General features: G+C 42.7%; 1 protein-coding gene across 1 annotated transcript in view; it reads left to right on the top strand.

Annotated features, from left to right (window-relative positions):
- Window positions 1-11,728: 11,728 nt before the first annotated feature.
- Window positions 11,729-16,272, top strand: part of TMEFF2 (transmembrane protein with EGF like and two follistatin like domains 2) — a 145,029-nt gene continuing 140,485 nt past the window's right edge. Inside the window, exon 1 of the mRNA XM_026091746.1 lies at window positions 11,729-11,762. Coding sequence (XP_025947531.1) covers window positions 11,729-11,762 — 34 coding nt within the window. The remainder of the gene's footprint in view (window positions 11,763-16,272) is intronic.

Genomic DNA, 16,272 nt, shown 5'->3' with positions numbered 1-16,272 from the left:
GAAGTACAGGTTGCCTTTGGAAGAGTATCAGCTGTCCTGGGAAGCTGTCTCTTCAGATGCTTTGGACTCTTCCTCACCCCCTGCCCCGAAGTCTCATTTTGCAGTTAGGAGCTGTTCATCTAGCACTTCCCAGGCTGGTTACAGACAATGAAGGAACTGGAAGGAAGCAGTTGGTAAGGGAGGTTTTCTTGTCAAAAAAGCATGAAAAATAAGATATGCAAAATTAAAGATGCAGCTAAGATCTGGAAGCTAGGTTATACAAAAGTGGGAGAAAAGTGGGCAATGATAATAGCCCAACTTTCTTCAGACTTGTTTTTGCCTTTGAGGTGCCCCCTTTAATGTCCCACACTGTCTGTGTACCTTACCATCTGTAATGTGTTTTTTTTGTACAGACTAATGCCATCATCCTCATTTTGTCCATGGGAATTTGTGTAAAGACAGTGAGATCATCCAAAAGTGCATAGCGCAGAACTAATGTCTTTCCAGATTTTAGGACAGTGACCTAACCCTTTCAACATATCAGACATCCATACAAAATGCAAAGTATATGCAGCAGCTAATGGAAGCTGGTTTAGATTCACCAAAGCAAATCTTTTCCATAACTTCGTGATACCTCAGCGTAGGAGGCAAGTCGAGGATGCTCATAAGGAGCAGGGGAGTTGGCACGACTGGAGCATGTTATGCCTTTACAGTTCCCACACTGGCAACTGAGTCTAGTTCAGAGCAGCTTTACAGTATATCTTGGACTTAGTAGATGCCAAGTATGACTTAGCCTTTGAGGCCTTTCTGTGAACAATGAGAAGCTCCAAGAGCACCAGTGCTAGATTTGTCCACAAAGGTCCAACATTCGAGTGGATTTTACCCTTTACTGGGATCATTCATCTAGCCTTCCTCTGAGATCCTTTGGTGCCTATTAAAAATGAGCTTAGTTAGGAGATTTGTAGGGTCTCTGGCCTTTTGCTATTTGTCTACTTTAATGAAACTTGCAGGAATTTAATTATCTTTGAGAAATCTGTCATTCTCTGGTTGAAAACAGCCAATGAAATAAATAATGGATGAGAAAGGAAAGAGTTGCATGCCTGTAATCAATGTGATCACATAAGCCTTGTTTCCATTGGAAACAAGCGTAAGAACTGTCCTCTTCACTGTACCATGAAGCTGTTTTACACCTCTGATTTTGACAGTGAAGATGTGGCAGTAGATGTCTGTGCTAAAAATGTATAATAATTGAAAATGTTTAATGCCTATACAAACAAAGCAAATATAAGAACTTCATGCCTGTTGTTTGCTTGAAGTCTCTGTATAGAGGTTTTGTCCCTAAAGTTTTCATTGGGCACTTTTATGAAATTACGTAGCTCCGATGTGTACAAGCATGCAAAACAGTCAAAGGTTGCAGACGAATACGTGTTGTAACAGGGTTAAATGATTTCTCAGAATAAGTTCATTTTCTTGTGGATATTCCTTGCGTTACACATAAACCAATGGTGATTTCATTAAGAGCTTGCAATGTGTTCGCACTAAACTAGCTAAAGTACCAGATTAGAGTGACTTTGTTTTTCTGGCAATAGAGAAATGATCTCATTTATCATTCTAGGAGCCAAGCAACTTTGACTGTTTTGAACTGTTCAAATTGATGGGACAATGACTGTGACTGTTCTGAGTGCTGCTGTGATTACTTCCTGTGGCTATTACCTAGGAAGACTCTCTTAACATCAAACACCAGTTACTGGTTTGTCCACTGTTGCATGATAAATAACAATGAAGAAAAATCTGTAATCTTGCTAATCTACTCTTTGCCAAGATGCACGTTTTATAAATAGGGCAAGAGGAAGACAAACCACTCCTTCCCATTTCTCAGCAAAGATCAAGTGACAGAGGGTGGAGTGATTTCCTCTGTGTTCCTAAGATTTCATTACTTTTTATAAAATACGTCTTAGCCTGTTAAGAGGAATGATAAATTATTAAACCTAAATTACAATTCTCTAAATCAATACACAATATATATTTTGGTCACAGTACTTTTTTGCCTTGTTTCTTCACTTACTTAGTAATTAACAAAATTCTGTAATGTGCTGTGGGTCTCCTAGGTATTAAAAATAGAGAGCGTCTGTAGTAATTGCAATTGAAAACCCCAAGCTAGCTATTTACTTAATGCTGATGTATCTTCAAGCTTTGTCACTATCTACAGCAGTGCTGTAATTTTGCTTTCATTTTGTACGTTTTCCAGAAGTCCTGCTTCTAAGCTGTCTGATGGTCTTTAACAAACATATTGTTTACAAAATGCAATAGAGTGTCTACCTCTGGAGCACCTTCTCTGGAGGGCAGGAGTTATTCAGATACGTTGTGCCCTTGGCCATGTCCCACCTCGAGAGGCCCATACAGGTGCATGCCCTGAAGGCCTTGGCCYGGCTCCCAGGGCTGGGAACCTGGCCAGAGCACCCCGCTTGTCCTCCTGCCTGCGCACCATGCTTCCCGCAGAACGGCATGCCGCAGGAGGCGGTCTCTCTACGGCTCCAGTCTTCCCCGAAGTGAGGTCAGAAGGCGCATTTGGACCCAGAACTGGGGAGCATTCCTGGGTCCTGCGAGTTAGGTATTGGTGCTTGGGTCAGTTGGGGCCAATGGAAGTGACTCAGGCTGGAAGTGGTGGCAGCTCAGGTCTGTGCTGTGCAGCTGGAGAGCTTTTCCAATGAGGTGGGTAGACGTTGTCTTTTCAAGTTAAATCAGTTCCGTAGCCACTTTCTACTGAACAAACTTCTACAAAAAAGTGCATGTTTGTCGGTTTTAGGTAGCATGTAGAAATTTAGTGATGTAGTCATAGCAGCGATTTTAAGGAAGTGTTTTTCGTATGTGCTCATTTTCAAGGTGTCAGGGTGGCTAAAAGTGGTCTTGAATATAAAACAAGAAACTTGTTAATTTTCTTTCAGCAAAATAACCTAAATGTAGTTAAAACAATACCAAATAGGGTCTGACTTGCTAGGCAGCCTGGCCTCACTCCCCATATCTTTTAGGTCATTTTACATTCTATAAATGATCCATACAAAAGTAGTGGGTATATGTAGAAAGGATGAATGGGATTGGGAAGAGGGTTTGCACTGGATCTTCCCCACTGTCATTATAAAACAATACATTGTTATTGCAGCACACACTGTTGAAATGGCTAGGCCTAAAAAACTGAAACAAGTATTTTAGTGTATTCAAATAATATGTAAGGATTTTTGTCTCAAAAAGAGCAACTTTGTTACTTTTGGAAAAGAGTAAATAGTTTCATTTAAAATCTTGCCGCTTAATGTATGAAAAATCCCCAACTTTGCAAGAAGTTATGTTGCACACTGTCTAGTACAAGGGTCACCTGTCCCTGTTTACAGTCAGAGTCCACTGCTGCAAGACCATGGAAATAAATACTCCTCCTGGCTTCATGAACTCTTGAAGATTCATGCTATGACAGTGCGTTTAACAGTGGTATAAGAATGATACTGCCGTTACCAATACTTATGTATTTCACACTTCTGAAAGCATTGAATCTGTGATTATTTTGCTTCATTTGCTGAAGCCATTGGCTCTAACCTCTACTCTGAAGGCGTGTGATGCTAAAGACTTTTGTATGCAATGTTCATATCCAATCCAGATTGTTTTAGCTTTCTATTTGGATAGAGCTTAGAAGGTGCTAATCACCTTTCTATCTCCCAAATATGGTTTGTGCCAGCGCACAGCATTAACAGGCCCCTTATATTTGACTGTGCACAGTTGGAAAGCGTTATGCCTCAGTATCAATGAACATTTCAGGCAGTAAGCTATTAAGGCAGCCATCATTTAAATTTGAAAAGACGCTTTGGGTTAAGTGTGGGTAATAGACACGGTTCTTGAAACAAGTGCTGGAACTTGCTGGTACCACCCCGCCACTAAGACATGGGCTACGCAGCAGGAAAAGCTTACTGGGTGCGTACATTTCCCTCATGTAAACTCGGTATCAGGAGCAACTGGGATGTGCTCGCTTTGAGAGGGTCAGAAGACTGAGTTGGACAGGCTCTGAGCAACGCGTGGGAGGTGAAATCATTCTGATTTTTAAGCATTGACCTGACAATCTTTTTCAAGTAGTGTTTTGTGTGGAATTTATGTCTTCTGGTCACTTGGAAAGTACCGTAAGAGGTTTTTTTGTTTCCTTTTTCTTTTCTTTTTTCTCTTTTCTTTTTTCTCTTTTCTTTTCTTTTTTCTCTTTTCTTTTTTCTCTTTTCTTTTCTTTTCTTTTCTTTTCTTTTCTTTTCTTTTTTTTCCCCCTAGTGGTTCTGTATCTGTTCAGAACTGGATTTGGGAAGTACCAGGATAAATGAAAGGGTTTTACTTGACTGTTAAGTAGGTTTTTCTAAATCTTCTATGCTGTACAGTTCACATTAGTTTCAGATTAAGTTTATTTTTCAGATTATCCACACTGATTCAGCAATCCCTTCTAAAGCCCAAATGATGTAATAAATAATTGCTGAGGAAATCAGGAACTAGCCTCCACATGGAAGAGTCTTCTTTTTAAGACACACGCCAGATGTTTGGAATGGGAGATTGAATCAGGGCACAGATCCATAAAATTAGAAACATGATAAATGAAATTCTGCATTTCCCTATATCAAATTTCCATTCAAAAATTCCCATTAACTTCACTACTACCAGAACAATTCTGTAGGGAAAGCCATGAATTCATTTGATAGTCCATATTTGCTGAAAAAGAACCTCGTCTCCTACACCTCAAGGTGAGCTTTGCTTTAATAGTTTTTAATGCTCTAATAAAAAGAAATGAGCACTAGATACTCCAAAGTTCAGAGGGAGATAATAGTATGTAAATCAAGGCATGACTATATTAGTCATGAAGGCTAATGAAAGAAATCCTGGTTCCACTAAAATAATGATTAACTCTCATTGATTTCACTGGGATCAGAATGTCATCTGACTTTCTACCTGTGATAATACCAGTTCCGACCTCCTCATATAGGAGGAAATTTGAAATAAATAGAAATTATGATCTTGTGGAAAAGCAGAAGCTTTTTTACATGACTCAAAGCTTGTGGGACACCTATTAATATGTTAAAGGCTGCCATTCAGGGGTGTAATTTACACTGACATAGTTCAAGTTCTATAGCTCTTTTTTAAACCTGAGAGCAGAGTTTCATGCAAAGTTTTGAAGAGTATCATAGGTTGAGTGGCCCTGATTTTCTGTAAAGAGCAAATGTGTAGAAACAAAAATAAGGCAACTTGATCCTCGCTCAGCTCAGCTTCTCAACTAATGTTCATCCTTTTTCTAACAGACTTAAATATGAAAAGTAACTTCATACAAAACAGACTCGGAGCTGGACGCCCAACTTACCTGACTGAAGTAGCCTAACTATTCTCCTTCAGTTTCTTCTGTATTCTGTGGTGGGAGTGGAGTAGGATGGAGCAAGAGGGAGGAAACACACACACGCGCGCACACACACACGCAGCGTTTAGGAGCTATCGTCCCTCTGGAGGACACACGTTCTTTCCACGGCGGCCACAGAAGGACCCAAGTGCCTAAGGGAAGCGCTGGCACTGGAGGTGTCAGCGCATCCCCTGTGCCTTCACCCTGCCTGTGGCTACATACATGGGTTTGGCATGCCATATATGACAATAATACTTTATTATTATATTATGTTATTCTACTATATTATATAATACTGCAGTATTCTATGTACTCCCACTGCTGCTCAATGGGAAAAAATATCTAAGTCTGCATTTCTCGCTCCTATTATAATGGGAAGCAACAGCTCTACACCTTCACTTCTGTAGCTGCCTTTATCAGGCAAGATTGAGAGAAAAAGGTATCATTAGTCTAATAATGAGTGTGTGAGCTTTTAGCAATTACATTTTCCCTCTACTTTGCTCCCAGAAAGTGCCAGGTGCCTATAGGGAAAGAGATTATGAAAGTAAGTTACATTTGCTCACTAGCCTAATGAGTATAGATACATACAGAGAAAGAGTTCCCTTGGCTAATTATTTAGTCAGCAATCACTCTAGTTGTCCCTGCCATGAAACCAGGAAACAGAAGGAGTATAATAAATATAGGCCAGGGTTGCTGACCGGGAAAATATATCCTAGYTGGGTGGCATAGGCCTCAGGACATACTATGTGGGAAAAATAGCATTTAAAAGCATCTCCAGAAACAAATTTAATTAAAATTTGAATAAATTTTCAAGCAGGATTTCTAGTCCATACACTACATGGCCAGCTGTCTGACTAAAGTTATGCTGTACAAATCCTCTCCCTTGCTTTAGAAGTGATTAAATAGCTGGAAGAATTTGATTGCTTTTCCTGTTGTTATCTGTCTTTGCTCAATTCACAAAATTTAGGTTTGAGATATAAATCACTACTGAAATTGAGAATGAGATTCCTGTCTCCCACTCCTGCTCCCTCTCCCAAAATGGCAATTAAATACTATCCACTTTACTCATACAGTACTAAAAATTCATTTCAGCCCTCTGTAGAATTGCTAACTGTGAGCTTCCCTCCTGGACCCCCCCCTCAGGGGTATTGGCTCATATGCTTGAGAAAATCAACTTTAAATAGAGGCAGCTGCAGTGTTTAGTTTAAGAAAATCTAACTTACTAATTACGTAACCCTGCTGGGACTGGCAATACCTCTTTTTGCACAGAAACAGGGGTACTGCAAAAGTTACTCTCAGCTGTTTCCAGTCTGCTTAAACAACCCTTTTCTCATTTAAGGTATTAAAGGGGAATTTCAAGCATGCTTCACTGGAAGGGGTTTGCATTTTTGCCTTGAAATATCAAAAATAACTAAGCTAGGAGCTTTGATGTTTTTGAGCAGGTCTGCATAGAAGATGCCCCTTTTTCATGCAATCTCTGTTTTCTCACCTTCCCCAAATACATCTCATCATGCAGCCAAAGCAGCTATTACTCCATAGCCAAGAAATTGTCTCAGTCCTATAAAAGCTGTAGGCCTCACATCTTGAGAGCCATCTACTGGCACCTTATCTATTATCCACATATTATGTATAGCCACACACCCTTCTCGGTTACAGAGCTGATGTGTAGCAGATTCTGCACCTTCCTGCTATGGGATGAATTAGAGCTATTTAAAGCAGTCTAACTCGTACCTCATCTGCCCGGGGTGTCTCAGAGATCTCATACCACCACATGCTGCCATGCCCAGGCCACAGCCTCATAGCGAGGCAGCAGCTAATGCAGGACCTGGGACTGCAGGGGACTTTTCTGCTCATGTACTGTTCTTGCCTAGTTTACATCTATTTTGTGCCCTTTGGGCAAGGCAAAGGAAGCTTATTAGAGGAAAAAACACACCTATAAATTTAGATTTTGGGAGATTTGTTTTCAGTGCCTGGTCAGCAGCACATCAAAGCAAGCCTGTAGAATAAACAGGTAAAGCTCTAGATGATCTTAAACACACATTAAACACTATACCACCCTACTGTTTACAGAGGAGATTTGTACAAGTAGCAAATCCTAATGACTGTCCAGTATACATAGGGCTGTGTCGTAAATGCCATGCAGTTGTCCTGCACACTGATAGATAGTAACAGGAGCTACCTTGCTTTGCATTTGTAACACGTTTAATGAAGCAAAGAAGAAAGGCGGTGAAGCGGTATTCTGGGCAGATAGAGTGCCATTTCCGAGGGAAGTGACAGCCTTTGCCCATCACATCCTGCTTCTTTTCAGCCCAGCCAGCCGAGGTTGGGGGGTTTCCCCTATGGATGTGGCAGGAGGCGGCGGGCACTGGGAGAAGCCGGCTGCCGCATAGGGAGCGCTCTGTCGCTGCGGGGAGAGTGGGGTAGCGCAAAGCGTCGGGGCGCCTCGGGGACCTTGCGGCCAGGCCCGGAGGGCAGCCAGCTCCACAGGGGCACGTTCCTCGGCGAAGGGAGACCAGTGGAGAGGTTGGCTGGGAGGGATGACCAGCTTCTGCAGTTATGACAAGTACAAAGTTATCTAGCTTGCCTTCAATCTGGGTCTCCCAATATTAGTAGGTGTGAAAGGCAGTTTTATTTTCATGTGCTGGACAATCAGCGCCCAAGATACTTTCTGTTTATGCATGTTTGCAGCCACAGATCTATGAAAAATCACTCTGTGCTATCATTTTCAGAGTAGATCAGAGCGATTTTTTAGGACTGCACTCTGCCTTTAATCCCCCATTCTTTAAATGGAAGCTATTAAGCTTTCCATCTAAGGCAGCAAGGGTCTCTTTATTATTACAGAGCTTCATCTCATGTACTTTAAAAGTCAATTTTTTAAAGTTACCATTTATATGTATCATTTGACTTCAATGTTTTAGATAGTGAAGCATGTTAATTTGCATTTTTTACTGTTTTGAGTTGATATGCCTTCAAATCATTTCTAAATAATAGTTACTTTTGCCTGACTGATCATAAAAAATGGTTCTATCACAGGCAAACAATGACATTTTGAATAAAAAATTAATTACATGATAAGGAGTGAAATGTTTTCTGGTTTCAACAATGCTTCTCTCTACTGCTCTTTTGTTTCATTTTAAGGTGAAGTTAAATATATGCATATAGCATGATAGCTCCTCAAACAGATCAGAGATCAGTGTGGCTTAACAAAACACAATACCTGGCTAAATGTCGGTGCTGTATATTAAGGGGGGAAAAAAATAGTAGTTTTCCTTAGAACATCATCCCTATGCTAGTTGTCAGTAATAAGACTGTTGCTTACAATATCAGTATTGACAAAACATCCCTTTCAGATCCTCAGAGAGAAAATGCCAAATGATCAGCTTGTCACAACTATAGCTCTTCAGGGCCTCTTTCTTCTCAGAGATGGAAACTGGTTTTATAGTGCCTAAATTGTGTATTTTCATGTGCATGGGTGGGTATATATATGTATAAGTATTCTAAGGATATCAACTTCTGATCCTTGTGAGAATCATTTGTGTGCAAATCCCTCAAGAGTCTTAGCACTTTTCATAGCTAAGACTAGAGATTTTTCTGTTATAGTTAATTCTCAAGGATGCTAAATTCCAAAGATCAGTCAGAAACACCCCTGTGACCCTTTCGTTCTCTGGCCTGATGTAGGCCAGACAAAGGCTGCCCATCAGCTTTTCACTGCTTACTGCAAGAGACTGCACTACTGCTCTGAAGTAGTCACTTGGCATGACCCCACACCCTTGTGTCTGAACTGAAATCCGCATTCATACATATCTTGATAGTGGCCTGAGGCGCACAAGTGCCATTTGTTCCCAAAAGCCTCGCATGTGACAGGTAACGCATCTTTGGGTGCGTGTTGGGTGTCTGCGCCGTGTGCTCTGGTTACTGTGGCGGGGATGTTCATGCTGGCAGCGTACATGGCAGTCAGACACTGCCTGTCTACAGTTCTCATATGCATGGACACTGATCCTAGATTTCCATCCATACGCAAAAGGAAAGCACGGGAAGGCTGTTATCTGTTAGAATGATTTAGCGATACATCAAGAGACATTGAACAGGGCTTACAGATATGGGTTGACACAAGGTGCTGAATGCAAAATGAGTGTTTACTGTTTCATAATGCATGAAATAGGAGTATCAAATGATGTTAGCAGGTGCTGGGTTTAGGAAAGTATCTTCTCGCAGAATACATGGAGCTCATAGCTACAGGTTCTCCTGGCTGCCGTATGTTTGTGTGGTTCATGGGAAATTCATGGGAAGAAAATCCATCAGGAGCTATTAACCACCCAGACGCTACAGCTTGTCCCTGAGCAGTCCCAGCCCCCAGCTGCCTGCAAGATTATAAGGGAAACACCTCTGTAACCTTCCTCTGATCTCCTACTCTTAGCTACATATCTTTCTCCCCCCTGCCAGAGATAGGGCATTGGGCTAGATGGACCTTTGGTTGAATCCATGCTGATGTTATGGCCTGCTTTCGTGCAGCTTCAGCAGCCATGTTACTTTACATGGTCATGTCAGAGGGCCAGTATGAGATATTTCTGTGTAGTGTCTTCCATGGGTCTTCCACAATGATGTCCAACTTGCAGGAAAGGGCACTTCTCCCTCGCTGTATCTGATCTGTTAAACAGTTGAGCTATACTATCTACCTTTCTTCAAAGGTCTAGTGAAACAAGCGGAAATGGCTCATATGTCCATATCCATGGTTGGGCCCCCTCACCCCAACAGATGGACACAGTTCAGGTGTTTCCGTTGGCAGCATTGTCAAATAAAGACAGGAGTGGATAAGTCAGACTACTTTGTATTTGTTCAGTTTAACTATTAATTCCCCTTTCTGAGGGGGTGTGCTGGAATCCTATCTAGATGGGAAAAGGATATAGGGCAGTCAGTTGAGGTGAGTTGAACTTCATTTCTGCAAGATCCATCTTTATGGAAGGCAAAGCTGAAAGTTGACTGAGAAATGCTGTTGTACATCTCCAAGTTTTTCTTTTTCATTTAAACTGTTTGGCCTGCTAGAAAACAAAGCAACCACTAAAATTCAAATGAAGTAAAGTAACTAGAAAGGCCAATGGTCTGCTAAGGCTGCTAAGGCTTACTCTCACACATTATACTTTCATATTCTTTGTCTTACAAATAGCTCTGGGCAAAAGAGTCCAAAAATAAGAAGGAAAATGTTGGGAAAATAAGAGGAGGATGTTACGCTGCATCAGACAGAGGAAATATCCCACATGGCCAAGGAACTGGTGTCACACAATAATGATATCAGAGAGTAGCTGTTGTGGGCTTTCTCCTAGCAGGCCCCAGTTAGGCATCTTCATTCAGTAGGGCTGTTGCCCCWTTTACTGGGTAAACAGCTTTAAAAATAAAGCTCAAATGTCACCACAGTTGTGAAGGTTCCCCCTCCCTCTTTTTATATCTGACTCTTTTTAGAGCTGTCAAGTCACTTAATCCATTGTTGCATTGTCTAGCCGGGAAGAAAGAGGTGATTTCTACTGCTGGTAGCAAAATGTCTAGAGCTACAAAGGTGCTTGTATGTGCAAGGCTTCTCGTAAATCAGTCAAAAAGTAAGAGTGTTAAGTTGGTTAACCCTGGTAGTCAAGCAGAGTTATGAATTTCTTCTCCCTTTAAGATGTTTTGTTGCTCTTCAGGAATAAACACTGCCGAGTAACCATGACTTTATATAAATTATACACTCCATCCTACAAGCTTCGTGAAATGTTAAAACTCTAGAATGGACTATAAATGGATGCATAAATCTTTAGCATCCATGCATTTCAATACACCTGTTTATAACTGAAGGTAAAAGGATCACAATATTTATTCTCATTTTCTGTGTCCTTTACGCAGTTGTTTCTGACATCAATTTCATGTGTGGAGCAGCACAAAATACTGTTCCAGTATATACTGCGATACTTTGTTCTGTTTCTTGGCATGTGCCAGAACATTCAGTAGCATAACGCAAGACAGGTTTTTTGGCACAACAGGTCACCAAGTAGGGGAATGTTTCAGTCAGAAAAGAAAGTGTGAGACACATTGCTGAAAGGCAAGTCATCTTTCAAGAAAAGCTGAGACCTTTCTTCATCTTTATACATGAGGAGTCATGCTCTGAAACAGTTAATTACAATGAAAAATACAGCACACTTTTATCATAAGCAGCCAAGAATTGTGCATGGGTTACTCACTAGTTCAAATGAAGAATAAAAGCCGCGTTTCTCTCACAAATAAGGGGCGGGGGGAATCCAACAGTATGCAGAAGAATGTGTTCTACTTGATGTTTATAGACCCAAAGGATCCCTTAGCGCATTAAAAATCCGCGTGATGTCCAAGAGTGGTATACTTTGCATTGAGATATGTGAGTTAGCTGAAAGCCATATACGATCTGCGAAATGGCATGTAGGCAGACAGTACCCTACCAGCTGTGCATCTGAGTGAACCCACATGCACTTTCACATGTGAAAGATAGATGATGTTCAAAAAATGTGCTTGAGATTCACAGACTTCTGATAGGAACACGTGTGTAGGCTAAGGCTGCCAACTTTTGGTCAAATCAGCTCTGAAAATACACAGACCCCTGAAATAAGCATTGTTCCTTCACACGGGAGAAAGCTCCTGCTTCACATACAGCAAATCCACTGGGGTCCTGTGTGCTTTGCTAGTCTTCTGCTGGAATAGGCTGCGTCAGTCATATACTTTTCCTTCTCAGTTGGGTCATCTGTCTGGGAACTGGGCTCCCAAGACTTTTCTGGTAGGATCCTTGTGTACTGGAATCAGACCCTCTCTTTTGATGACAGGAATTGCCATTCAAAATAGGTGACCTCCTTCTCTTTGGTATTGGCTAGGATCTTATTTGGTGAATTCTTTCTTGTAGACTTAATGCATTTTTTCACTGTTTATAGGAACTAGCGCTAGCAGTGGTGTCTTGTGGTAGTTCGCTCACGCAGTGTGGCTCTTGTTCTTTCAAGGAATGTGCACAGAGGAATTTTTTTAATTTTTACATTTTGCATGTGTGTGTTTCCTAAACATATGGTAATATGGTCTAAGCAGTGAAAAGGCCAACTGAAATGTCCCTTGTACATTTGGTGGGATTTGTTCTTAGCAACTGTGGTACTTAGTCCTGTATTCTTGGTTCGGACCCGAGGAAAATGTTGTTGATGAATATTAACCTTACTGTAAGAAGCCTTTTTTTGTTAGTATTGTTGACCAAGGTCGTCTTCCTAGGGCCTTTAGAGACATCAGGCACAAGCCATGAAGTGTTTTAAAGATAAGGATCAATCCACGAATTCAGCTTTGTATTCTTTGGGGAGACAGAGTAGAAAGAGCATAGGTCTGATGTGTACCCATAGCTTGTATTGCTGAGGAGATTTTGCTACACTCCTCTGTACCAGTTGGCTTTTCCCAAGTTCTGGGAAACTTTTAGGAAACTGCAGGCTTTCAAGAGCAGCACAGCCAAGATATAGTACAAGTGTGAATAACTGAGGTTACATAATTCTTCACTAGTACATAATCTCCTAGCCAAGCAAGATGACAGAAGGCATTACTCACAGACGTGGCTACGTGGGATTTGGATCAGTGTGGAGTCTGGACCCAGGCCTCAGCCGCAGACTACCGTTGACCAGTTACAGCTAAAGGAGTACATTATGCAGCCAAGGGAGACACTGCCATTGCTCTGAGAGCTTCAGGATGCTTGAATTAGCTCACCAGCTGCAAACAGCTGGTTTTCAGCTGGGAGCTGATGTCCTCCACACACTGGTACATGTGGCATGAGCATATGTATTGGATAAAACTGTATCAGTATCAGCTACCTTTGAGGCCCTCTCATTTGCCTTCATGTAGCAATTGCATTGAAAAGCTGCATGAGCCTTGGAAGAGCTCCACACGTAACATGTTTAATACCAGAGATGTAGTTTCCCCTCACTATGTACTAGATGGGCCCTTCCAAGAAGGATTCAGATTGCTTTTGCTGCTTATCTTGTCCTGGAGCCAAACACGTAACTACAAGGAACCATTCCAGTGGTTGTTGCTCTTTGGTACTTGCTTTTGACAGGGAGACTGGGGAGTCAGGGTACAAGTGTTATGACCTCAATACGTCTTCAAGACGACACTGGTAGTAATTTGTGCATCACAGTAGCATAAAGCTGCTGATGTGGTAGTGGACCATTGCAAACTGCAATTTTTGTGTGGTTTTGAGATAGGATGGGAGCATCAGGGGGTACAAAAATACAGGTGTGAACTAACCTAAGTGTTGAAGTATAACGGGAAATAATGTGTTAACAGGATACTCCATGTGCAGTGGGGGATTAATAGGGCAGAAGAACCTATGCTTTAGGGCTGGGAATAATATGAAAAAATAATTATATCTCATTCTCTGTAATTCAGAAGAAATTGCAGAAGAATGGGGAAATGGGACTCAAGGGTCCGGCTATCCCTTTTGGAACACAGACAGCTGCATTTTTATCATAACATAGTTGTATGAGTAAAGTTTTCATATGAACAAGGAAAACCTTTTTAAAGAAAATGCCAGTGGTAGTCACAGCAAAAACCCTAATACTGTGCCTTAACCAGACCGCCCTTCAAACAATTTTAGGTTCATAGTTCAAGCATCATGTTGTGACAATTACAGGACCTCTAGTGGAGCTTCCATATTCCAAAGTCAGAAAACAAGCATAAAAATAGAGGGGCTCCTTTGTCTCACCAGACAATGCCTGTTGTCTGAGTGGCTGAAAATAAACCAGGGTAAATGTAAGTCAGAACCGCATGCAAGAGAATCAGTCACTGCTGTGTTATACGGCACTCGGGGGAGAACACAGGCCATAGCTGGACTTCTGCTGCTGTATTTAATGATACTCTATGAAAGCCGGATACACTTGTGTTATCATCTTGGGTTTGAGTTATAGTGACAGTAGAGACAGATCAGAAAGGGCCTGGCTGTGAGACCGGGAAAGAGAGTCCTCACAGTTTCATTCCCTGTATTGGTCCAGTTTAAACTGGTCCAAATAAGGTTTTATAATCTGTAATAGCTCAGAAATGAAGGGGAGGGGGAGGAGGAAACTGAGAAAGGGGGAATGAGAAGAGCATCTGATTATAGAACAAAATATACAGATGGGAAGAGAAACTGTGGGGCATGGTAATCACAACAAGGGGAAAACAGAGCAGTGAGACCATGTAGAGGAAYCAGTGAAGTGGGGAGAACAAGGAGGGAGGCAAGAAGAAAGACAAAGAGAAAACAGCTTTTCACTGCCCGTTCTCCTGGTCAGGCTCCATGACTGTAGTGCCTGGCCAGCCAGGACATTTTTGATTTTTAAACATCTCAGTGATCAGCCAAGCAGAAAGCATCATTTCAGTAAGTAGCAAATAATGAATATGAGAAAGAAGCAACAAGTTAAAAACAAAAAGGAAGAGGTAAGAGAGAAAATAGAATGTGAGAATAAATAGAAATTGAAAAAAGGAATGGCAAGAAAAAGTGAAATAAAGAGCTAAAGGGAAAGAAAAAAATTGATCTGGGACCAAATGCTCTGCTGGCAGAAACTATGTAGACCCGTGGAAGATGAAGGATAAAATTCAGTTCAACCACTAGTAGGCAGTAAAAAATAGTATTTCCTTTTTGCTAGGTGCTTCTTAGGGCCTGCTTAGTGAACAGGAAACAGCAGGCGCACGGATTTGTTCATATCTGTATCAGGTCTTACCACATTTTGGAACGTGCAAAGTGATTACTTTCAGTTGTAGCAAAGGCTTTTGGTCTACAAGTAGGTAGATAAGGTCAGTGTAGATAGCTGCAGGTGGCCAGAGTAGGGAGCAGATGTAGATGTGTGTGGCAAAAAGGAAAATCACAGTTCTGAGTGTATGAAATATTTCTTCCCTGCAAATGCAAGAAAACCTGTCTTATGTCTTAGGGGAAAGCTAGACAGGAACCGTAGGAGCCTCAAATGTTCCTTGTCTCCTACACACACTTCCTCCCCTTCCCCCCCCCATGAAGGGATTTTCAAACAAAGATATATGGAAAAGGGAGTTGAATTACACAGCAGTACTGTTGTATAGACCCCTTAAACTGTGGCTTCATGGAATATGTCAGTCAGTGATTTTAAAGAGAGAGTCCTAGACCTCTAGCTTAAGGGTCAAAATGACCGGTCAGATTTTTGGAAAAGCAGACTTCCAGTGGGGCCCCCTCAAAGTCCTGTGGGGGTCTGCAGGGCCTCGGGCCCTTCGGGAAATCGTGCCCCTCCGTCTGCGGATGCGGCAGGGGGCCGGGGGTTTCCCCGGGCGCGCCCGCTGCCCAGCCCGGCGTCCCCGGCAAACCCTGCAGGGGTCCCGTCTCCGGTCAGAGCTTTCCCTTCTCTAGCCCCGTGCAGACAGACGCCAAGCGAGATCCAGTCTCGTCCCCGTAAATGTTGCCTAAACGCTTTGCAGCGGCTGCTCCTGTTGTTTAGTTTAACGCGCGCGGTTCGTTTCCATACGGCCGAGTCGTTGCCGGGCTGGCGCTGCCGCGGAGGAGCAGCGGCGCTCGCCCGAGGCGCCGGTTTGGGGTCTTTACCCGGGTGTGGGGAGCAGCCCCGGTCCCGCGGGGGCCGCGCTGCCGCGGGCGCGCTCCCGCCGGTGCCTTGGGGCGCGCCGCGGTGCCGGGTGACGCTCCCGGCAAACGGGGAGCCCGTTTCCGTGCAGAATTTCGCTCCCGTGCCTAGAAAGCGGCCCGCTGGTGCCGGCCGCCCGAACCGCTCCGGTGCCTCTTCTCTCTTTTTTTGTTGTTGGTTTTTTTCCGGTCTCATGGCTCCTTCCCGCGAAGGGAGCGCGGTGCCCGGACGCACCGCGGGCAGAGCCGCGCCCGCGGCGGCGGCGTTGGCGGGGCGGGTCCGCGGCGCCGCCTCCCC

This window comes from Apteryx rowi, unplaced genomic scaffold (assembly GCF_003343035.1).
Source record: "Apteryx rowi isolate R43461 unplaced genomic scaffold, aptRow1 scaffold_92, whole genome shotgun sequence".
Taxonomy (NCBI): domain Eukaryota; kingdom Metazoa; phylum Chordata; class Aves; order Apterygiformes; family Apterygidae; genus Apteryx; species Apteryx rowi.
This window is presented reverse-complemented; position numbering and strand designations above follow the sequence as displayed.